At 42.7% G+C, this 25,561-nt stretch overlaps 1 protein-coding gene across 4 annotated transcripts in view; it reads right to left on the bottom strand.

Annotated features, from left to right (window-relative positions):
• Positions 1–3,953: 3,953 nt before the first annotated feature.
• The window catches only part of cfap77 (cilia and flagella associated protein 77), a 97,753-nt gene continuing 76,145 nt past the window's right edge, over positions 3,954–25,561 (bottom strand). For all 4 annotated transcript variants that reach the window (XM_084690410.1, XM_084690412.1, XM_084690409.1 and 1 more), the window contains one exon: positions 3,954–4,525. In XM_084690410.1, the coding sequence (XP_084546536.1) occupies positions 4,397–4,525 (129 nt within the window). In that variant the 3' untranslated portion in view covers positions 3,954–4,396. The remainder of the gene's footprint in view (positions 4,526–25,561) is intronic.

Consider the following 25,561-nt stretch of genomic DNA (forward strand, 5'->3'; position numbering starts at 1 on the left):
CATATGTTCTTGGGGAGCGGAGGCGTGTGTCTGAAAACTGTACGTCTGCACAGTGGGCATTACCAGCGGGTGTCTTCTTGACCGTACCAGGTTATCAAGGCGTACGGCTAACTGAATGAAATGTTCTAGGTCTGCATCTTGGTCTCTACAGGCAAGCTCGGATTGCAACTCACGAGACAGTCCTTGACGGAAGACCGCCAGTAGGGCCGGATCGTTCCATCTACTGGCAGCTGCCAGGGTGCGGAAGCGCATAGCGTAGTCGGCTGCTGACTGCGATCCTTGCCAAAGCGCTAGTAGCTGATCTCCCGCAGACCGTCCTTCAGCTGGATGATCAAAGACCTCCCGGAAATGGTTGGTGAAGTCCGTAAACGAACGTGTCAGCTCTCCTCCACGGGACCAGATGGCTGAAGCCCACTGTAGCGCTCTTCCGCGTAGGAGCGTTATCAAAAAGGCTATCCGTGCCGCATCGTCCGAGAACGCAGCTGGTTGGTGTGCAATAGAGAGAACATTGCACTAGAAAGCCATCACATCCATCGGGCGAGCCGTCATACTTCTCTGGGATAGCCAACTGGACGGGTCTTACGTGGTCAGACCCCGGTGAAGGTTCCTGGGAGGGTAGACGTGTATGATCCACCCGGATTGAGAGTTCACTCAGAGATTGAGCTAGGTGTCGAATCTGCGAGTCGTGATCTCCGAGTAGTGTTCCATGAGATGTCATGGCATTCTTCAACTCCGCTTGATCCATGTTGGTAATGGCTGAGTCTTCTGTAACGGACAGACTGCCAAGACAACAGGTACTAGATCCAAGTGCAGATTTATTTAGGCGTGGTCGGACAAGCAGGGGTCATACACAGTCAGAGAGGAAATCCAAAAGGGTAGTCAGGTCACAGGCGTAGGTCAAACAGGTGCGGACTGGGCAATGAAGGCTAGGCATGGGCAAGTTCCACAGCACAGGCAAGGGTCTGGATCACGGCGTCTAGAAATAGTTCAGATGAAGCAGATACAAAGTCGGGGGCAAAAACAAGGTCAGTATATCACAGGGTCTATCCGTATATTGCTTAGAATGTTACTCTACTGTTAACAAGACTCAACACAGAGTGAAGGGAGTGACTGGCTTAAATACAGAGCAGAAGGGAGTGGACTGATTGGTTTCATTGTTTGCAGGTGTGAAGAGGGAGTACCCTCTTAGTACTCTGGTGATGCTGATCTGAGACAGGGGGACCTGATTGTCACATCAACCATGTATCAACATCAAAAGAACCATCAAATCCTTTTTAAAGATATTATTAATAAGATATTATTATTTAAAATATTATTATTATTGTTTAAGTCAATGAAATAAATAAAACATAATAATCCCTCACCTACCATGGACTATTCTGTTTTCAGACCTGTCCACCCTATACATACACATGTATTGGTATTCAATTATGCTATTAAATGTACATAATGCTGGCGTAGAATGATAGAAACGTATGCGGGGGCAGAGCATTTCATGGCAGGTTTCCCATTAGATGTAAGTGCCATGCACCCCCCGCTAACCCTGACTAGGAAAGTGTTACATGCCTGAAACTTACTGTGCTTTCTCATACTAGTGCCCTCAGTGTACAGTAAGAATCATTTGATGCTGGGATATACAGAACAGACAATAGAGGGGGGTGCATCTCAGGACAGGCTTAATGCACCCCCTGCTAACCCTGACTAAGAAAGTGTTACATGCCTGAAACTTATTTTGGTTACTCAAACTAGCCCCATATTGTGCAATGCACACACTCTGTGAATAACAGACACTATACAATTAAAGATATTGAATACAATTAAATAATATAAACCTTTTATTATTTGCAATGCAGTTGCAGTCCCATATTACCTGCTGGTAGGTATTTTGATTTTGGGAAACAGTACAAATGAGCTGACAGGACAACCACTGTCCTGTTGTAGTTATATGCATAATCAATACAATCTAGTGTATGATAAATATGTGACTCCTTTTTTGTGTTATTTTCTTTGTTACTAATGTTTATTGAGGTACATCTTCACAAAGTATTTCTTTATGTCAAGGCAGTTTTGTATATCCCAGCATCAAATGATTCTTACTGTACACTGAGGGCACTAGTATGAGTAAGCACAGTAAGTTTCAGGCATGTCACACTGTCCTAGTCAGGATTAGCAGGGGGTACATTAAGCCTGTCGTGAGATGCACCCCCCCTCTATTGTCTGTTCTGTTTATCCCAGCATCAAATGATTCTTACTGTACACTGAGGGCACTAGTATGAGTAAGCACAGTAAGTTTCAGGCATGTCACACTGTCCTAGTCAGGGTTAACAGGGGGTGCATGGCACTTACATCCCACGGAAAACCTGCCATTAAATGCTCTCCCCCAATATACGTTTCTCTACTTCTACGCCAGCATTATGTAAATGTAATAGCATAAATTGAATACCAATACATGTGTATGTATAGGGTGGATAGGTCTGAAAACAGAATAGTCCATGGTAGGTGAGGGATTATTATGTTTTATTTATTTCATTGACTTAACCAATAAGAATAATTTTTCCTATCTTAAAAAATGATTTGATGGTTCTTTGAATGTTGATACATGGTTGATACATTGTTTTTAGTACTTGTCTTTTGTAGGCTAGGCATGTGAACCTTTGGTCCCTTTTCGGGACAGCTGATTCTGGATCGCTTCATGCATTAAAAGCTAGATAACGATAGACTACACTGCAGAGCAAGTGTAATATGTAGCCTACATTTACAGTAGCTAGCTAAGGGTAAACTACAGAGAAAGTGTGATATCTTACGTCCGTTTTGGAGCGACAGAGGGAAAATATTTCAGTTGACACATTAAGTGGAACCGAAATGAAGAAATGAAATGTGCGTTCGAATCCGGTTAGATTCCTACCGGTTGCGTAGGAACCGGTTTCATAGTGGAACCGGGTTTCGGTAACCAACCCTTCTCATGGCCCACATTGCTGCAGTCTCCCGGTCGTGTAGATTCACCCTCTACAACATCCTGAAAATAAAGAAATACCTGTCTGAGCATTCCACCCAGCTGCTAGTCCAAGCACTTGTCCTCTCCAAGTTGGACTACTGCAACTCGCTGCTCGTAGGTCTCCACCTCTCAAGAGCGCCCGCTTCCAACCTAAGCTCTTCTCCTGTCTGGCCCCTCAATGGTGGAATCATCTCCCCACCTCCTTCAGAGACACGACTGTCTCCCCGCCTTCAACAAAAGGCTAAAGACGCACTTGTTCAGGGAGTACAACGGTACTTAAGAAAGATTTGCTGGATCTGATGTTAGTTTAGTTTATTTCCTCCACATACACAATGACACTTATTGAGTGACTTGTTGCACTCGTTGGTTAGTTTTTAACTGATTAAACTACTTGTACTCGCTGTAAATTACATTATTGTTGCTTGCTTTCCTACAGGTACACTCTCGCACTTTTGAGGTTCATGTTGTTTAATTTGCAATTCGTTTAACTACATGCTCTTATGTTTATTCCTATTGGCACTTATTTGCTTTTCACAATGTATGCTTCATGTTTTGGTTACCCGCAATGTTTTTGGGGCTATCTTGTTGTTTATGATTATTGGCCTAGGCACTTTTGTAAAGCTCTCTTTAGGAAGGTTGTAGACGCTTTGGATAAAAGCATCTGCTAAATGAATGAATGGTTTACTGTGCATGTGACAAAAATCCCTTTGACATATGGAAGTAAAGATAAAAAGCTAACTAGTGTAAAACATGCCATGGGTTGGTTATCCTCCTGTCCTCCCCAATGTTTTAAGTCACCAGCCACCACAGATTTCTTCATCTATCTCACGCATCTCCTTCTTGTAAGTAAGATATTCATATGCTCATTATTTCTGTGTTAGTATAATAATAATGAAAACAGCAGAGTCCTATTATAGTCACATGAATATGGTTATAAATAAAATGATTAGTTCTCAAGTGACTTTTTCCTTCAAATACTTTAATATTTCATAGTTGAAAACATTCTTTGGATAAGCTAGGACAAAATAATGTGAGGAAAAAGCAATGTTCTTGGAGGCGATACTATAGTAGCATTACTTACTCTACAATGTTTCCAGATTGCATTTCTTTAAATACTTTGTCAAGAAAAGGAAAGCTAATAAAATAATCTATGTTTAAAAGTTTACAAGGTTGTTTGTCACTGGGAATATTTTATTTGCTATCACAAGGTACAATAAAATGAACGGTCACAGTTGTATTGGTAGTGACAAGGAAGAGAAACAGTCTGCTTCTTAACTCGCAAGCAGTAACATATTGCCAACACAGTAAGATTTCATAATCATGTTACCAATTTATTTTGAAAGTAAATTTTCTCATGTGAGAATGTGAGTATATTTTGTGCCTAAACTTACACCCCCCACCCTAGCTGTGAGCGTGACGGTCTACACTATTGTTTAGGTTCCCAGCCCAGGGTCCCTCTCCTGAGAGCTGGGCGTTGAAGGCCTTCTGTGTGGTATCTGTGTCCCGAAAGGTGCTCAGAGCTGGACCCACCTGGAGGGAGAGGACAAAATAATAAAAGATTGGGTGTTCGAAATACGATTTTTTGAACACACAACGTACATGTATGGTGCTGGTTTCTTCTGTTCTGTTCATATACACACAGACACAGTATTTGTTTACTCACAGATATGTAAAAAAGCATAATGGGAAGATATAGAGACACACGTGACCCATCTTCCACAGGACACCCTCCTCTCAACTCACCTCTGGAAAGGCATTGGGGGTGTTTAGTAAAAGCGGGTTTAGTAAAAACTTGGAGTATGTTACAGTTGATGGAAACTCTGGGTTTAAAAGAGCAGTTCTCTGAGTCAGTTACCATGGCTCATTAGATTAGACTAGATTAAATGTTATTGTCATCAAGATGACGCCGATTATGGGAGCCTTGGCCGGTCGGTGCGTTCTGTTGTCTTGTCTGTTGCAATTTTTTCTCAGTCGCTTTGGTACATTTCTCGAATCATCCTCGACATTTTCATAACAGTAAGTGCATTTCTCAAAACAATAGCAAAACACCATGGATTACCTGCAAAAGCAGGTCTTTTGCTCAAAATCCTTAGTTCATCTCTCAAAAGTAAATATCTGTGTCAATGAACATGTCAGTGCCATCAGAATGACAAGTCATTGTGTACGGATAAGACAGTCAAATTTCTTAGTCATGTTGTCAATATAACAGTGTACTCTGGAGGGATGTTCTGATGTAAACTATGGCTAAAGTTTTGATGCCAATTATTGTAAATTGTAGGTTACACCTTAGTGTATGTAGAAGTTTGATTGCAAGAGACTGGACAAGATTCACTAGCCTGGTCTTAACCAGACTCTCGTACATTTCATTTGTACAGAGAGTCTGGGCTCGCTCCATTGACAAGCGTTGACTTCCTTGTAGGCGGGTACTCTGTTGAAGTTTAAAACTATTGGATCTGCCATAACCACGCTAGTGGTTTGGCTACGGCTAGTCTTTGCCTTAGCCATTTACATGTGTTTCCCAAACTTTTTTTCTGGGGGCCCATATTTTAAAAGTCACAAGCCTTTGCGACCCAAGCCAATATACATTATTTGCAAATCACAAAATTAAGGTGGATTTGACCATTATTGAACAATAATGAGGATATTTTATTGTTTTTTCAGAACTTGTAGGCCTACTGCCATTGTTAATAAGCTATCTCAGACTGAGTGATCACTTCTAGCTGAACAATTGGACCAGCAATATTTAAAGAAGGTATCCAATAAGTGCCTAATTGGACATTAAATGTAGGCTATAAAAAAAAACATATCGCCCATTTCTTCTTATTTTCAACATTCAATTGAACCAGAAATATTGGAACAAAATATGGAATAATTACAAGAAGATTACAAATTATACAAAATATGTTGTACCATTTCAACAATGCTAATGGGATAGGTGAGCCTGTCTGCGTTTTTGTAGTGAGTTTCAGTCCGTGGTGCAGGAGGAGAGCGCAACACGCATATCAGGCGCAGCATTCAGTCTGTTTCTGTGCTTTGTCTTCATTTTTGTAAGCACAGAAAATCCCAATTCGCACATAATTAATAGTGAAAGGAATAAGCATAGAAATACTGTCCCTACTGCGGACAGGATATTCTGAAAAAATGTTTATCCAGAATGATAAGGTCACAGCTCCATAGCGTCAGTGCAATCGCAGCTGAGCTGCAACAACTCGGTTTCTTCTGCAGGACTAAGTGTCAACTCAAGCAAAGCCCAGGACTCTGAAATTCAAAGGGATTTTGCATGCACCTTTTATCACTCAGAATGGCTTACCTCTCTGTTGGAAAATAGAGATCAAAGTTCTCAATAAGTGCAACAACATGAGTTTGAATAAGCGCAGACGGATGCTGGTCTTTCAAATAGGGGAAGCTCATTTTTGGCCTAAATCATATATATTTTACATTAATTGTCTAGTTCACTGGCTAGTTCACCCCTACAACACTAGCCTAGTCTACTGTATATGAATGAATGAATGAATGAATGAACGATCAACGAAACAATATTAAACTCAAAGAAAATGTGGGAATTAAGTTACCTGAAACAAGGCATTATAAGCTTAACCTTAGATCAATAAATGACATCGCAAAACAAAAACAACTCATACCATTTTTAGGAGAGAGGGGGGGGGGGGGTTCATTATGAAACAGGCTACATTTTACTAAAGCAACAATACAATGTTTTTTTGTTTTTTTAAGTAATGGTGAGTATTTCAGTTCAAAATAAATTGGTATAATTTCTAAAAATATTTAAGACGAACATGATTATTTTTGGCATCGCGGCTGGGCCCCCTACCACGGCTGGGCCCCAGAAAGTGTAATACAATAATGCATATAGTGTAGCTATAATTGTATAAAATGTATGATGAACATTTTCAAGCAACTTAGCCAAGCAAATACCCTACCAAGAAATAGGGTACAGTAGTTTGTCTTTCGACTATACTAACAGAATTTGCTATAGGACTGAGCTTGAATAGCTTCGGTGACTTTTTATAGTACAAAATTACTGTCAATCAAAAGGAGATGCAGTCTTTCGACGGAGCCTCCAATCATCATGCGGAAGCCCAGCGTCCAGGCCAGCCCACTCCTCCATTCACCGCCAGAGACGCTGAGCGTCCATTGGGCGGGACATAATCGCAGCATTTATCCAATGACCGTATAGTTTCGAAGCACTGAAAACAACTGTTCAAAGCTGCCTACTGTAGTCCATTGAAGCTGAGCTTAAACAGGGAAATGTACAGTGGCGCTACAGGAATGTATGAGAAGGAAATCAGTCAGTCGACCTGCTAATATATGTAGCTGATTCTGAATGAACTTGTCTTCGATATGAATATGAACATGTTCTAACGCATTTAAAATGTTAACACAATCGTAAATATTTCACCATAGGTGAAAGGTGAAGGTGGAGACTTGAAATAAAAACGCGCAAATAAATGTATTGTGTCTACGCAACACTGTTATCAACAGATTGACTACATATCATTTGAAATGATAACATTACTTGTTTCCACTTCTGTTGTTGAAGCAAACTGGATTGACTTGGGTGGGTAGAACGTTAGGCTTAGCAACCAAACCATATTGTAATTCAACTCGGCTTCAGTTAGCTAGCTCTAGATATCTTGCTGAAAAATAACCTGACAAAGATCTGGACAAACATGCATCTTTAATTGTAGATTTACATGACACAGGTTATTTATTTGAATGAAACACAGTCAGGAACATGAAACAACGTCAGCCCCATTGCCAATAAACTAGGCTAAATGATCACATATTCTACCTATGCTGTTGCGTTAGCAAGCTAAACTAGTTTACATGCCTACTACAGTCTAGGTGTTATTAGTAACAGTTAACTACTAGCAATGCTAACATATCCTTTATGTAGCACCTGCCTTTCTCCAGTTCTTTCAAATAGATTATCTCGATAGGCGTTAGCAATAAGTCAGACTGCTGTTCGTTTTCTGGCTATTTTTTGGGAAGCTTCCCTTCTAATGCCGACTACAGCTAGTCTAGCTAGAGTCATTTGATGTGTGTAGAAACGTATTTAGCACTCTACCTATGCTATTTACAGGACACGTTACCATTGCTAATAACTGTTAGCACAACATCATATTGTCCATACAGCTTGCGGTTGCAATGAGCATACGGTCAGAACAGCACCTCATTCCAGGTTCAGCTTCCTAGCAAATCCTGCTTGAAATTGTCCAAGGTTGTCAAAACTGTCTTGGGTGAAATGTTCAGAGCAAATAAATGATTGAGTGTCGAACTTCGCCGGGATCTCTCATTAACAACAGCAGCCATGCCTGTCGAATGTTTGGCTCCTTGGGGAGACTGTGAGTGTTAGCCTTCCCTGTACAGCCTAGAACAAAGCATTTACGACCATGGTCCATTTTCAATATCCTTGTTATAATGTTCTTCTTTGTAATTCCTTATAAGTAGCCTACACAGAGCAGCGCGCAGCTAAACTAGTATCGGAGATAGACGCTACCTTGGGCTGGTCTGGATGTACGTTTTGGGGCGTGACAAAGATACAGAACAGAGCCAAAAAGGTCGGTCCCTGGTCCTACGTCACACCGGTGGCTTTGTTTGAAAAGCTAGCGTTTTACAGCCAAATGTTTTCTTTTTTACATTTGCATAGGAAAGAGGTGTCAATGGACTTTGATATTCACTGTAGGTTCATTTTACCCACCGAACTGTTGTTATTCAACTATGACAGGGTAAAATCGGTTTTGCAATCAATTGCCCCTTTAAAGTTTTTAAAAACAGAAACTGACTGTGCCGCTAAATGTTGTGCTCCAGCAAAAAAAGGTAGCGTAGAGCCCCGTCCAGTATTTTGATAACCTTAAGGGTTTAAACTTTAAATATTCGCTTTGTTTGAGTGTGCTTAAACACTTTGTTGTTTATAAAGTTGCTGCATATATTTGATGGGAATGACTATTCTGTATACTGTAGTTCAGTAGAGACTGTTTACAGTTCACGAGATGTCATAAAATGTTCTATTTAAAATATACTGATGTTAATAGATTTTTTACATGATGTTAATAGAGTTTTACATGATGGTAATGAGCTCGGGAAAAATGTGATTAATCGCGATTAATCTCTCACATATATATTTGTGAGAATGCTGTTAAGCATTTCAAGTTTTCAACTTTTGAGTTCTTCCGCCATTTTTTCGCCCATTAACTAGTCCTGTATACTTTCACCGATTCCTACAAATTTGGTATTAAAACATTCAGCTCCTTCAGGAGATGTGTGCTATGACTTTCTCACTTTTATACTTTTTAAAAATATTAAGGTTTTTGTGCAAATTATTGTCCCATTAAAAGTAAAGGTAAATCCTTTCAAATCATTAAAAAAGCTTCCTCCTCTTTCAAATTTAACTACTTCAGCATACTTTCAGCTGGAGACACAATTCAACCTTTAAAATGTATCCCCATTCAGGTTTTCAGCATTCTCACTGCTGTTTCGCAGGAACATTCAAGCATTCTATTGTTTTCCTGTTTCTCTTTATTGTTTTCCTGTTTCTCTTTATTATTATTGGGGTGTGCTTGCCTTTGGCGAGCACAAACCATTGTTATCTCACATATATATTATTATTTATTGTGTTTCTCTTTATTGTGAGAATGCTGTTAAGCATTCTCACTATTGCTTTTCAACTGCTCAATTCTTCCGCCGTTTTTTGGCCTTTAACTAGTCCTGCATACTTTCACCGATTCCTACAATTTTTGTATCAAAACGTTCAGCTCTTTCAGGAGATGATGGCTATGACTTCTGGTATTTCTCACTTTTATACTTTTTAAAGAATTAAGGTTTTTCTGCAAATTATTCTCCCATTAAAAGTAATGGTAAATCCTTTCAAATCATTAAAACGCTTCCTCTTCTTTCAAACTTAACTAGTTCAGCATACTTTCAGCAAGAGACACCATTTAAACTTTAAAATGTTCACAAGACATTCAGCTATTCCCAAATGATTCATCTTTTTCAAATATTTAGCCAATTTTGAATCGTGACAGTTTTAAATACATTTAGCTCCTACTTGATTTTTTATGGTTGAGCAGCCAGCAGAGTGGCACACTCCTCTGACGTTCATATAGTTTAACTTACAGAAACAAGTTATACCTTAAAATGTAGGAAAACCTGTCCTCTTTCAGCCAATGTAACCACTAAAGAGCTCACATTTACAGATTTTCACCTTTCAGCCTTGAAGCGAGAGCAGCCTTTCAAATCCTCTCACTAACTTCAATGGAGAGGTGGGTAAAATTCGTCAGAGAATTTTGAAAGTAGACGTGTTTTAAAACTGCCGGTAGAGTCGTATTTCTGACCGCACAGACATATAAAGGACATGTCTGGTTTCGGGAGAGTCTTGGGTCTCGGAAAATATCCTCATTTTTTGGATTGGACGTATAGTTTTGCGTCTAGGTTAACTTGTTTGAGGTGTGGATTCCACCTAAATTTGTGATTCTCTCTACCCAGCTTGTTAGCGATCACAGCTGCGCCATCACCGTGGCAACCAAACAGACACGCACCATGAAAGCAGAATTGGGTGACGTTTTGGAAACTGCCAAAAGAGTTGTATTTCTGACCGCAGAGACACAAAGGATATCAATGGTTTCGGCAGAGTCTTGGGGCTCGGAAAATATCCGTATTTTTGGGATTGGACGTACAGTTTTGCTAACTTGTTTGAGGTGTGGATTCTGGCTACATCTCTAATAATCGAGCTAGTGCGATGGCTCTCTCCATAACTAAAAATGGTTTGACTTTTTTTTCCCCACAATCGACCAAATTGGCCAAACAAGGTATGTACATTGAGTTTAAAGTGTACATTATCTAGCAGGATCGTTTTTATTTTAGCAAGTTTAGAGAAATATGCAAAAATCGAGGCGCGACTGTCATAGCTGACCGTCACAAACAGCCAAACCAGGGCTGGGGTAGCTTAGCTAAGTGTTTGCTGCAGCTGGGGTTAATCCTACGAACAAACGCTTCGTAACTGGAAAGCTTTTACTTTTAATTGACGATATTGAACACAGATGTAAAGTAACTTGTCTTTACTCTAAATATCTTCTCCGTTTTTAATTTGAAGTAGTAGATCTACATTCCACTTCGACACACTTGCAAGAAATGATCCGGTGGTTAGATGTAGCATGATCTTGTTATTTACTATAAAAAACTCACCATGGACAACGACAACATCGGCAACCCTGCACTATGAATTATTATTTTGATGTCATCTTAAATTAAGTGTCTGAACAGGACTGGGTGTGCAGGCACGCATGATTAGTTTCTTCTCCGTTTTGAGATTCTAGGTTAGAAATGTTGCCAGTCTGTTGTCAATGACCAGCGGTTGCTACGTTTTTCCAGCAAGTTCCAGTCATTCCAGTGTTGTCCTCTTACCTTCAAATTTGTTCAACCCAGACTTGAGCAACTTGTTTTCTGCTCAATATTCACATTTTCCTGCAGCTCATCTTTCTGAAATGTTCTCCTTTTTGTTTTGCAATTTTCTTCTTATTTTCTTCCGTTTTCTGCCTTCATCTTGCTCCAGGTCTTTTCAAAAATACATTTCACAGCAGTATCTTCCAACTGCCAATACTTTTGCATTTTTCTTCTCTTTTCTGGACTTTTCTGCCTTCATCTTGCTGCAGGTCCTTTCTAACATACATTTCAGGCCTTTTGAAACTCCAGCAAATATTTTTTTGCTAAATGTTCACATTTCTATGCATTGTTTGTCTTCTTTCAGATTTTTTTCACTTTGATTAGCATTTTTCTTCTCTTTTCTGTAGTTTTATGCCTTCATCTCGGTGCAGGTCCTTTCTAACAAACATTTCAGGCCTTTTGAAACCTGAGTAAATGACTTTCTACTAAATTTTCAAATTCTTATGAATTATTTTTCTTTTAGCATTATTCTTCTCTTTTTTGTAGTTTTATGCCTTCGTCCAGCCCCTATTTAAAATACCTTTCGGGTACTTTGAAGCTTCAGCTTATAACTTTCTACAAAATGTTCAGCTTTTTTAGCATGGTCAGCTATCCCCATTCATGTTTTCAGCATTCTCACTGCTGTTTCGCAGGAACAGCCTTTTCTAGTTGTGAGAATCATTCTCACTTTTGTTTTTCTGTTTCTCTTTATTGTTGGAATGCTGCTTCAGCATTGTAAGTATTGTTCTTTGAATCTTTATTCTACTTCTTCTTATTCTATTTCTTCCACGCCACCTTTCAGCACCTTCAAATCTTCAGCTATTAAAACCGTTCAGCTATCAAAAAATTCAGCAGTTTCAGGCTATGACTGCTATCACCTTTCAGCTTTGTACCTCTTATGCTTGAATTAATATAAATCAATATTGACAAAACCATAAACTCTTTTTTTTTATTCAGCTTTTTGATATCTATTCAACTTTTTTCAATATCACTGATTACGTTTCATGACTTTTTCAAACCGTTTCTGAGATTTACATGGGTGTTTACGAGAAAGCCCAGAGTGCAGACTGAATCGCTTAGAGCGGAGGGAAGTTTCGGGTGTCGTTGAAAACATATTTCTAGTTTGCCAGCATTGCCACAGTTTTCGCTCTTCATGCTTCGTTTTTGGATCAATAGATAGCTAATTTTGTGCTGGTTGTAGACAGTTGTCTGTGGAATCCAAAATACTTACACATTTGTTCAGAGCCCCACGAAAGTCCAAATCTCGCCCCATAGAGTCCAATGCAAATGTGCAGAGTGGCACCATCACCGTGGCAACCACACAAACAAGCGCCAGTCTCTTACACAGGTGATTGGTATTAGCTGATTAGTGGAGACACAAGACAAGCGATTCAGTCAACTCATCTCATTAAAAGACTAAGAGCACCACAACACAACTACTACCACTACTGATACTGCTATATCTTATGCCACACTACAACTACTAATTCTGAAGATGCTGCTAATATCTCTTTCGCTAACTACTATGCTAATGCTACTGTTTTGTTCTACTACGCCACTGAGTGCGTTCTCTTGACCATGAGAAACCCGATAGCAATTGTCAGTTTATGCCAATAATACGATTACTCCGTTTACATGTGTAATTAGTTATGCAATTACTCAAACACGTCTACATGATTCTTTTTATGAATCGTTGTGCTCCAAGGACAAAACTTGCACCATCATTCTTCTGCAACAAAGTGTCGCCGTGTCTTCCTATTGAATCCTACTGAGAAAGCCGAGTAAACACACTCAATGATAGGCTACATCTGCTACTGATATGACTATCCCAACTATAATTTCAGCTGTTAAAACTATAATATTCTTGTTACAACTATAGCCTACTTCTTCTGTTTAACAGTTCAACTTTCAGCTTCTCCCGCATTGTAGGCAAGAGTCTTGGGTCTTTCGAAACTGCAGGTAGAGTCTATTTCTGACTGTACAGACATATAAAGAATATCTCTGGTTTTGGCAGAGTCTTGGGTCTCGGAAAATATCCTTATTTTTTTGATTGGACGTACAGTTTTGTGTCTAGGTTAACTTGTTTGAGGTGTGGATTCTAGTTACATTTCTCATAATCGAGCTAGCGTGATGCCTCTCCATAACTAGGCTAATAACGGTTCGACTTTTTTCCCACAATCGACCAAATTGGCCAAACAAGGTATGTACATTGAGTTTAAAGTGTACATAATCTAGCTAGATCGTTTTTATTTTAGCAAGTTTTAGAGAAATCTGCAAAAAATCGAGGCCTGACCGTCACAAACAGCCAAACCAGGGCTGGGGTACAGTAACGCTAAGTGTTTGCTGCAGCTGGAGTTTATCCTATGAACAAACGCTTCGTAACTGGAAAGTTTGTACTTTTAATTGACGATATTGAACACAGATGTAAAGTAACTTGTCTTTACTCTAAATATCTTCTCCGTTTTGAATTTGAAGTAGTAGATATTGTAACGATGGCACTAGGGGTCTATATTGGAGTGGATGCGTAATGATCGGACACAGAGAAGAAGACCTTTTTATCCTGTGTCCCATACACCGCTCAACTACAGGTTTTATTACTACACCGCCAATCACATGTGAATGCCAACAACAAGTCATTAAGTCACATACAATTCACAGTTATGGCAACAACGATAACTTATAGTTACTAATATCCATACATCTTCCACTGACAAACCTAATTGACAGAACAACAACACTCAACCTAAACATGCATACAACATTAACTAAACATGAAACAAGTATGTGAATTGCGTCACCCACAATCCTTTGCGCCAACAGCGCAAGTTAACACGCGACCAATCCGTGGGTCGCTACATAGCCCCCACCTGAGGGGTCAGTCGTCCCTGACAACCCCATCACCCAACAGGTAGTCTCTTAAGTGTCCTGGCCGTAACCGCTGCTGAGTTGGCCTCCTGGGACTGGTAGAAGGTGCGATGGGGGGGGGGGGGTTACATTGTCCACTGGGAATGGTGCCGCTGGTTTCGTTCTCTGCTCCACCCATCTCTGGAGCAAGCGGGCGATATGGTGATAGTCTGTCCTGGTGCAGCACCACCACATGCCCCCGACCAGGCATGCGCACCCGATACACCACCTCAGAAACACGTTCCATAACCTCACCGGGCCCCTGCCAGTGACTGCATAGCTTGGGTGACACCCCCTTCTTAAAAGTAGGGCAATACACCCAGACCTTGTCACTGGGCTTATAGGTCAGCTTCCGACACCGGGTGTCGTAGGCTCTTTTCTCCAGCCCGTCGCTCTGGGGGTGGAGAGGCGTCGTCCTCGTCTTGGATACTCCCAGCCGTCGCAGACCTCGCTAAAGACCTGGGACTCAAAGTTCCGCCCCTGGTCACTATGGAGTTCCGCAGGGACCCCGAAGCGGGCAAATGTCTCCTCTACCAGCCTTTCCGCAGTTGTGATGGCACTCTGATCCGGCACCGCATATGCCTCCGGCCATTTGGTGAAGTAATCCACGGCCACGAGGACGTAGCGGTTGCCGGAATCAGTTGCTGGAAAGGGCCCAAGTATGTCCACCGCTACTCGCTCCATCGGAGCCCCCACCAGGTACTGCTGCAATGGGGCATGGGAGCGCTGCGTTGGCCCTTTTTTAGCAGTGCAAAGGTCACAGTAGTGCACATACACCTCCACGTCCCGTCGACAACCTGGCCAATAGAATCGTCCCCTGAGGCGGCGAAGGGTCTTGGCAATGCCGTAGTGCCCCGCCCCCACCGAGCCATGGACGGTCTGAAGGACCTGTTGGCGGAGTTCACGGGGTACCAGCAGCTGTAGGAGGTCGTTTCCCCGGCCAGGAGCTTTCCACCTCCGGTGCACCAGCCCGTCATGGAGCTCCAAGTTGCCCATCTGTGATTGGTAAGCCTTAACCTCCAGTCCGTGGGCAGACACTTCTGTCCATTCGGGATGCCGCCCCGTCGCCAGCCAGTTGATTACCACCGCCAAGGTTGCATCGCCCTCCTGGCATTGTTGCAGCTGAGCGGAGGTCCATGGAGAACTCCCCTCGCAGTCAGCGGTCTGGATGGCTGCCACCGTCAGTGGTTGGTCCCGCTCCTCTTGTCGTTGGCAATACCGACATTCCAAGACTGCACAGGGGCGGCGGGAGAGGGCGTCAGCATTAGCATGCAACCGCCCTGGTCGATGCTGGATCTCAAAGTCATACTCCTGTAGGGCCTCCAGCCAGCGAGCCACCTGGCCCTCCGGGTTCTTAAAGTTCAACAGTCAGGTAAGGGAAGCATGATCGGTGCGCACAAGGAAATGGCTGCCATGCAGGTACGGCCGGAATTGTCGCAGTGCCAGGACCACTACCAGCAGCTCACGCCGGGTCACACAGTAGTTCCTTTCAGCTCGGTTCAGAGTGCGGCTAAAGTAGGCTACTGCGCGGTCCACCCCTTCAACAGTCTGGGACAGTACGGCGCCAACCCTACGTTGCTGGCATCAGTGGCCACGATGAAGGACTGTTCCGCATCTTGGTAGGCCAAAGTGGGAGCCTCGGTAAGGTCAGTTTTGAGCTGGGTGAAGGCTCCGGCACACACGTCGTCCCAGTCAAAGGGCTGTCCCTTGTCAGTCAGTCGATGGAGAGGTTTGGCGATCGTGGCAAAGCCCCGGACGAAACGCCGGTAATAGGACGCCAGGCCCAAGAAGCTCCGCAGTTCGGTGACGTTGGTAGGGGGCGGCCAATTCTGGACTGAGGCCACCTTGGCGGGGTCGTTAGCTACCCCGTGCGCGCTGACCACATGGCCCAAGAACTGCGTTTCTCTTGTCAGCAGGCAACACTTGGCAGAGTTCAACCGCAACCCAGCCTGACGAATGGCTTCAAAGACCTCTTGCAGGTTACCCAGGGCTCGGTCAAAGTTGCTGGCATGCACCAGCAGGTCATCCAGGTATACCACACAACGACTCCGTGGTATTTCAGCCAGCACCCTCTCCATCAGCCGTTCTAACGTCGCTGGCGCGTTACAGAGTCCAAAAGGCATAAAACGAAACTGCCACAGTCCCTGTCCAATGGTAAAGGCGGTCTTTGGTCGTGCGTCGGAGGCCAACTCTACCTGCCAGTAGCCACTTCGCAGATCAAGGGAACTGAACCAGCTGGAGCCTGTGATATGGTCGAGGGCGTCATTTATGCGAGGGAGGGGGTAAGAGTCCTTCTTGGTCACCGCGTTGAGACGTCGATAGTCCACGCAGAACCGCCAGCTGTCTTTCTTTTTTCTAACCAGGACAGCTGGTGCGGCCCAGGGACTGTCAGAGGGCTCAATTACCCCAGCAGCAGCCATCTCCCTAACTTTGTCTTCTGCCACCTGTCGCTTGCCGAGGGCCAGCCGGTAAGGCCGCAGGCGGATGGGTTGGGCGGTACCGGTGTCGATGGAATGCTGAACCAACCCCGTCCGCCTACAGTCCTCATCGTTTGCTGCAAATATATCTGCATAGTCCTCTAGGAGGTGCCTCAACTGGCCGCACTGCTGTTGGTCAAGGCCATCACTGCTGCGGCGGCAGAGTTCCCTCACCGCCTCAGAAGTCTCCGCCGATGTATGGTTGGTAGGCTGACCTGGCATGGAGTCACTGGTGGCAGCTGTTTGGCAGCTGGCTTGCCGGTCTCTGACCTTTGTGTTCTTGTCTTGGCCGGCCTGGAGCGCCACAGTCTCCCCACCAAGGGTGATGGCTGCCCTTGGGACATCAACATAGGCACCCCAATGGGACAACAGGTCCAGGTCGATAATGCACGAGTCCTGAATATTGGCAAGCCAGAACTCGTGCTCAGCCTCCTGGTTCCCAGCCTAGATCCGCAGATGCTTCTTCTCCCTTGTAGCAGCCTTCTCCCCTGCCACCGTCACCAGGTTCGTGTCCGACTTTTCCCATGCTCCGGAGAGCGTCCCCATGGTTCCTGGAAGGACGCCAGGACGCACCAGTGAGACGGTAGACCCAGTGTCTACTAGAGCTTGGCAGGGTTGGCCAACAAGCCAGCAGTCCAAATACAGTCCCCTAGTGTGGCCTACACGACCAATCAACAGTTCTTGGCTCAAGGGAGGGGTCAAAGATTGGGGTGGCGGGCCCCTCACTGCGCCACCCCCCCGTCGTTTCCCGTCTGCTGTGGTGCTCTGGCGACTGGTGCTGGGCAGTCACGGGCAATGTGACCAAGTTCGTCACAACGATAGCACCGAAGAGTAGATCGAGGTCGACGGTTCCCAGCTGGGGCTTGCCGCCGCTGGAACTGCACCTGACAAACTGGCTCGGCCTCCTCACCCTCACAGTCGATGGCCCGGACGTGTGGAAGGGACAGCCGTGGGGCAGCCTAAGTGCAGAAAACTGCCTCTGCCCGTACCGCTTCTTGAAGAGCCCCCTCCAGGGTTATGGGCATGGTGAGACGCACATGCTGGCGTAGCTGCTCTGGCATAAGCCCCTTGAGGAATGCATGGAGAGCCAGCTCCCCTCTTGCAGCGGCGTCGAACGTTGGATAGCCATGGCGGGCGTAGAGCTGGATATCCGCGGCGAAAGCGCCCAAACTCCCTCCCTCCTGGCAGCGACAGTTGGCTAGCCTGTCCCTACTCTGGTCAGGGAATGGTTGCTGCCCGAACCGCCTCTCCAAGGCCCCGGTCAAGGTCTCCAGGTTCCGCTGTTCTCCCGGGGTCAGATCCAGGAGCACCTGCAGCGCATTTCCCTCCAGCGCCAGGGCCAGATGAGTGGCGGCTTCCTCGCTGCTCCAACCACCGTGCCACACTGCCAACTGGAACTGGGCAAGATATGGCTCCAGGAGTGTCTCTCCATTGAACTTGGGCACCTTCGCTGGTGTTCTGGGCATGGCGGTGGAATGGGGCAGGTTGGCCCCAACATCCACCTGTGGAGACGCCCCAGGTAGGTCAGGTTGAATATCCACCATCTATGGCTGTAGGTTCTGTGGTTCCACTCCCGGCCTCTAGGGGGCGACGAGGCCGTGGCACACTGGACCCATCAGCGTGGGACGACGTTCTTGCCCTGGAACGCTCCATCTTCAGCCTACGTTTCTACAGGTGTAGCCGAGTCCTCTCAATGGTCTCTTCAAGATCTGCAATTTCTTCCTCCATCCTGCGTGGTTGCGCCATCCCACTTCTGACACCAATGTAACGATGGCCCTAGGGGTCTATATTGGAGTGGATGCGTAATGATCGGACGCAGAGAAGAAGACCTTTTTATCCTGTGTCCCATACACCGCTCACCTACAGGTTTTATTACTACACCACCAATCACATGTAAATGCCAACAACAAGTGATTAAGTCACATACAATACACAGTTATGGCAACAACGATAACTTATAGTTACTAATATCCATACATCTTCCACTGACAAACCTAATTGACAGAACAACAACACTCAACCTAAACATGCATACAACATTAACTAAACATGAAACAAGTATGTGAATTGCGCCACCCACAATCCTTTATATACTTATGTAGGAAATCCTCTCTCTAGCTTCACGCCTTTGGTTATTATTCAAGCCTACGGTGTTAATACATACCACTTTGACACACTTGCAAGAAATGATCCGGTGGTTAGATGTAGCATGATCTTGTTATTTACTACAAAAAACTCACCAGGGACAACGACAACATCGGCAACCCTGCACTATGAATTATTATTTTGATGTCATCTTAAAGTGTCTGAACAGGACTGGGTGTGCAGGCACGCATGACTAGTTTCTTCTCCGTTTTGAGATTCTAGGTTAGAAATGTTGCCAGTCTGTTGCCAATGACCAGCGGTTGCTACGTTTTTCCAGCAAGTTCCAGTCATTCCAGTGTTGTCCTTTTACCTTCAAATTCGTTCAACCCAGACTTGAGCAACTGTTTTTTTGCTCAATTTTCACATTTTCCTGCAGCTCATGAAATGTTCCCTTTTTTGTTTTGCATTTTTCTTCTTTTTTTCATCCGTTTTCTGCCTTCATCTTGCTCCAGGTCCTTTCAAAAATACATTTCAGGCCTTTTGAAACTCCAGCAAATATTTTTTGGTTAAATGTTCAAATTGTTATGCTTTGTTTCTCTTCTTCCTGATTTTTTTCACTTTGTTTAGCATATTCTCTTTTCTGTAGTTTTATGCCTTCGTCCAGCTCCAGCGCTTATTTAAAGTACCTTTCGGTCGCTTTGAAGCTTAAGCTTATAACTTTCTGAAAATGTTCTTTTTTAGCATGGTCAGCTATCCCCATTCAGGTTTTCAGCATTCTCACTGCTGTTTCGCAGGAACAGCCTTTTCTAGTCATTATTCTTTTTGCCCCCCTAAAACTTTGTTAATATTTGGACTACATCGACAACCTAGGTGTCAAACGTTTCGTCTTGGTAGCGATTGAGTTGCTTGTATTGGGATTTATGTTCCGTTGCACGGTTTAAGTATACATTAAGTTTTTGTGGCGAAAAGTGAAGCTAACGGTGGCTAACTTGCTAGCCACAGTCACTGACGTTGCTAACGTCAATAACGTCACGAAAACACGCGTGACTACCTGTAGCAGAACATCAGTTTAGCAGCTTGTTACCTTCTGGTAGATAAAAGGCTAACTAGAAACGTCACAAGCAAAGAGGCCAGGGTGATAACTATTTACTCATTTAATATTGTCATAAAAACAAAATTATGAAATTTAGTGTACAATATGATGTACGCATTGTTATTAAGCTAGTACATCTATTTTTGGAAACAGTCTGCGGCTGAGGCTTTAGCATCATGAGTCATGACATAGCCTCTGTTGCCCGGGCGACACAGGGCATACATACAACATAACGCTAAATCTGTTTTCAATCGTTAATTTAACATTCCTCACAAATAAATGTTTGTTTTTGGATTTATTATTTCATTAGATTACAAGTAAATGATTTGACTAGCAAAGAGGCCATTGTGATTCAGGAGGCCATTTACTCATTTAAAATTGTGATATGAAACACTTGTGAAATGTGTATGCTGATGATTATAGCTAGAGCTAGCTAGCTAGTCTAGCTCTACTTTCGTAAACTGTGTACAGTAAACGGTCTCCTATCCGAGGAGTTAGCTCTAGCTGTTACCCCGGCACATCTCTGCTGCTATCTGTTACCAAGAGTGTTAGCCCTTAAGTTAGAGCTAGAGCTAATTTGCGACCTTGTAGTCTTCCGTTCCAGATCGCTACGGCCTGGGGAGGTAGCCTACAGTACTGTACAATATGCCTACAGTACTGTACAATACGAGTGGCAGGTATAACGACAGCTAATTTTCTACCTTTTGTCTTCCGTTCCACACCACTTTTTTTTAAACATCTAGTCAGCTTTGTTGTCTTTGCGCTGTTGGTCAGCTAGAATACAAAGTCATTCTTTACAGCCAAGTAAGTTAAATGTTCGGTTTACATAGTTATAGGCCTACACCTTACAACAGATCAGAGTGGTTTACAAAGATACCTTTTACATTCATACGTTTCTGAGCTTGCTTTTAAATAACCCTTGTGCTGCCTTTGGGTCACAACGAACCATCGTTGTGTTTATCCAATTTTACCCAATGCAAAAGCAAATAAAAATAATTTTATTTTAACCTTCGCAATGTGGGGGGTCTGAGACAGCCCAACGGTTAAAAGAAAATGCTTCATTTTGTTTTTGTATGCGGTAAAGTTGTTGCAAACGACGGTGGGTCACAATGACTGATGGGTCAGAATGACCCAAAGAGAACACAAGGGATAAAATAAAACATATGTATTAAGATGCTTTTATGAATCAATATGACCTACACCAGCTTGCGATCCACTTTTGGGTCAGGACCCACCACTTGAGAAACACGGTCCTACAAATAGATAAATGCAATAAACGTCCATGGCTTACACGGGACCCTTTCAATACAGCAAGATGGGTGTTCATTTTGTAATCATTTATGTATTGTATAAAATTGCATTAAATGCGATGTGTTTCTAACCATGTGCAACAGGTGCTCTTGAGAGGACTAAGTCATGGAAGAAGCAGGCTGTCTTCCTCATGTTGGGCAACCAATAAGTTGTTTAAATCTGATTAGAATTTACTTTCTAGGTTTCCTCCTGAGCGCTGCCTCTTCATTTGGCCTCCTTCTCTTCCAACCAACCAGTAGGCTAACACCACTCCTCAGCTGAGTAACAGATGTAATTTTACAAATATATATATTATCAAGGGAACATAATGGTCTTGGAACTGCAGTCATACACATCAATGCTTTTCAATGTCCTTTGTGTGAGACCTCTGCTGTCTGGTTTGCTAAGGTGGGAATTCTGGAAAAGTATATCAGTTGCACATGGACAATCAGATATTGTGATTAGATTGGCCTACTTAAAAAAAAAAATCTATACAACACAAATTGAACAGGTGGATTTTTATTGACAGCTTGTCTGGGAAAAGAACACCATAACATTAAGCCAATTTAAGAATTGCATGTAAGTAATGTGTCACATTCAAGACTTTTGTCTTTTGTCGGTGTTCATTATCACCACAGCCATAGAAAAAGAGAGTTGCGACACGCTTTGATCTCGCCGACACGTGATCACGTGGTTCATGTAGCTCGCTGTAGTTCCAAAACCCCCCACTGCTGTCAACTTTTTTGAATGGTTTTCAATGGAGCTGGCCAACGGAAGTTGCTTTCTCAGGCAAATAACGAATGAAACAGGCTCGGTTGAAGAAATCCGATATTATGGCTATCGTCAGCTGACTCGTATCTACATAAGGCAGTCCTCCCTGATATTTTTGGTGTAATATGGAGTGAACTACAACACTGAACACTCACTGCCAGTGAAACGCAGGAAAAAAGCTAGTTTTTTTGTCACGTGGTTCCGGTAGCTCGCTGTAATTTAAAAAAGCCCCACTGCTGTCAACCTGTTTGAATGGTTTTCGGCGGGACAGACAGCAGCACCATTTCATTTCACGGATATTTTCGGTATATTAACACAATGTCAATTGGTTACCGGTGTGTTGTATCATGTATGTCTGCTACTTTATTAACATGTATGTATAACATTAACTTATAATACATAACGCAATATTGTGAAGCAGAGCTAGAAATGGCTATGCTAGCAGTAGTCTATATTGTTCCACTTAACGTTTAACCTTCGACTGTTTAAATGAGACTTGTTCAACTTTTTCTTAAATTCATCAGCCATCTTACAATTTACCACATTAACAACATTTATGTTTGTAGTACTTGAGGCAAGTTGAATTTAACCATGATCACCAGCAACTGTTCAATAGAAAAAAATAGAACAGAATATTCAAGGCAACCAACTGCAATTCAATAAAACATTTTATTGTACAATATGTCCAGTGTTCTTCCACTCTTTTTGTTTGCGGTGAGCAGGTGATCTAAATGTCTGCTTTTCCCAAACCTTAGACCACAGTAGTAGATGCATCTAGTTGAGCTAACTAGCTAGCTATTGAGTGGACCTGAAATTCCTGCCGAGCGTTGCTGGACGATAGGGGACCCAAGGCTTTAATCTGCAATTCATTGTTGCTAGCTCTAATCAGTTGTACTATAGGCTAATAAGAGCAGATTCTGTAAATTGTGTATGCCAACGAACACCAATAACTAGAACTAATTTGACAGACTATAAACCAACGAACTTCTGGTTATGATACAGGTGCTCTCTAGCTTGCCACAGTAAGTGTTGCTTAGCTCTAGATACTAGACCCACAGTCTAGCGCTAACTGCATTTAGAATCTAACAAGCTGTAATCTTACGAAAATGTTTATCTAAAGTTGGCTATATGAAATTTTACTCATAACAATTGATATGTGGTGGTTGAAATATGGAAAAATGCATGATTTTAATCAATTTACCAGGTAACTTGCTTCGGAGACACTGAAAATGAATGGGGTTCAACGGTGAAAAATACAATGTTTGGAACTATAGCTCGCATGAGACACGCTTTACTTCCGCATTCCTCAATAACAGTGGGAGTCTATGGAAGTGTCGCAACTCTCTTTTTCTATGGCTCTGATTATCACCTGATTACGAATACCAATAAGAATCGAGTATTCCCTCTGACCATGCTATATACTGAGGTATTAGGCGCAATCTGATCACTTGGCTTTCGAGCTACGCTACCTACATTGCAAACCTTGACGAAATCAAACGGCTTGTCAGTTGAGATTTCCCCAACGCTTTTATCTTCACGTTCCTGATCTTCAGTGCTACTGATATTTCGCCAACTATTTGCTTTTCAATCATCACTCACAAAGGTAATACATTAAAATATATATATTCTAGCGTAAAAAAATACTCTGACAGAAAAATGTAGTTAACTGGGTAATGCTACCTAGCATTGTTGCTAGCTGATATAGTGACATATTAAGCCAACTATTTGCTTTTCAATCCTCAGTCACAGAGGTTAGACAATAAAATATATATGTATTCTAGCGTCAACAAATCTGACAGGAAAATGTAACTGGGTACAGTAGCGATAGCTAGCATTGTGATCGGTAACAGTGCAACCCGAATGAAACCAGACCAGAGCCGTTTTTCTAGTTAGAGCGAGCTAGCTCTAGCTAACTAATTTGCCACAGTTTGCATTGTTCGCTTATATCTAGCCACTCAGGCTAGTTGGGCTTTTAACATATTTAGCTAGTAAAGGAACAGTTAAAATGCAAGAACAGTTACATTTATAGTTTGCCGTGAAAATTGGTTATCACCAACGGCCGTTTTGAAATGTTCAATAAACTGCCAACGCTAACTGACTTTTCTCATACGTGCATTTTCAATGAAATAATGTATATAAATGACATTAAAGGGGCAATTGACTGCAAAACCGATTTTACCTTGTCATAGTTGAATAACGACAGTTCGGTGGGTAAAATGAACATACCGTGAATATCAAAGTCCATTGAAACCTCTTTCCTATTCAAATCTCAACAAAAAAAACCTTTGGTTGTAAAACGCTAGGTTTTCAACAAAGCTACCGGTCCTACGTAGGACCGGTGATTTGCCCTCTTATTGGCTCTGGTCTGTATCTTTGTCACGCCCCAGAATTTACATCCAGACCAGCCCGAGGTAGCGTCTATCTCCGATACTAGTTTAGCTGCGCGCTGCTCTGTGTTAGCTACTTATAAGGAATTACAAAGAAGAACATTTTGAATTATAACAAGGATATTGAAAATGGACCACGGTCGTAAATTCTGTGTTCCAAGCTGTAGCCTACAGGGAAGGCTAACACTCACAGTCTTCCCAAGGAACAGGCATGGCTGCTGTTGTCTTATGAGAAGATCCCGGCGAAGTTCGACACTCAATCATTCATTTGCTCTGAACATTTCACCCAAGACAGTTTTGACAACCTTGGACAATTGCAAGCAGGATTTGCTAGGAAGCTGAACCTGGAAAGAGGTGCTGTTCCGAATGTATGCTCATTGCAACCGCCTATAAGGACAGTATGATGTTGTGCTAACAGTTATTAGCAATGATAACGTTTCCTGTATAAAATAGCATACCAGGTAGAATGCTAAATAAGTTTCTACACACATCAAATGACTCTAGCTAGACTAGCTGTAGTCGGCATTAGAAGGGAAGCTTCCAAAAAATAGCCAGAAAACGAACAGCAGTCTGGCTTATTGCTAACGCCTGTCTAGATAATCTATTTGAAAGAACTGGAGAAAGGCAGGTGCTTGATACAGGATACGGTAGCATTGCTAGTAACCGTTACTAGTAACACCTAGACTGTAGGCATGTAAACAAGTTTAGCTTGCTAACCCAAGAGCATAGGTAGAATGTGTGATAATTTAGCCGAGTTTATTGGCAATGGGGCTAAAGTTGATTCATGTTCCTGACTGTGTTTCATTCAAATAAATAACCTGTGTAATGTAAATCTACAATTCAAGATGCATGTTTGTCCAGATCTTGGTTATGTTATTTTTCAGCAAGTTATTTAGAGCTAGCTAGCTAACTGAAGCCAAGTAGAATCAAGATATGGTTTGGTTGCTAAGCTGTAGCCTAACGTTCTACCCACCCAAGTCAATCCAGTTTGCTTCAACAACAGAAGTGGAAACAAGTAATGTTATCATTTCAAATGATATATAGTCAATCTGTTGAAAACAGTGTTGTGTAGACACCATATATTTATTTGCACGTTTTTATTTCAAGTCTCCAACTGCTG

This window comes from Hypomesus nipponensis, chromosome 24, assembly GCF_054491055.1.
Source record: "Hypomesus nipponensis isolate SF chromosome 24, ASM5449105v1, whole genome shotgun sequence".
Lineage (NCBI taxonomy): Eukaryota > Metazoa > Chordata > Actinopteri > Osmeriformes > Osmeridae > Hypomesus > Hypomesus nipponensis.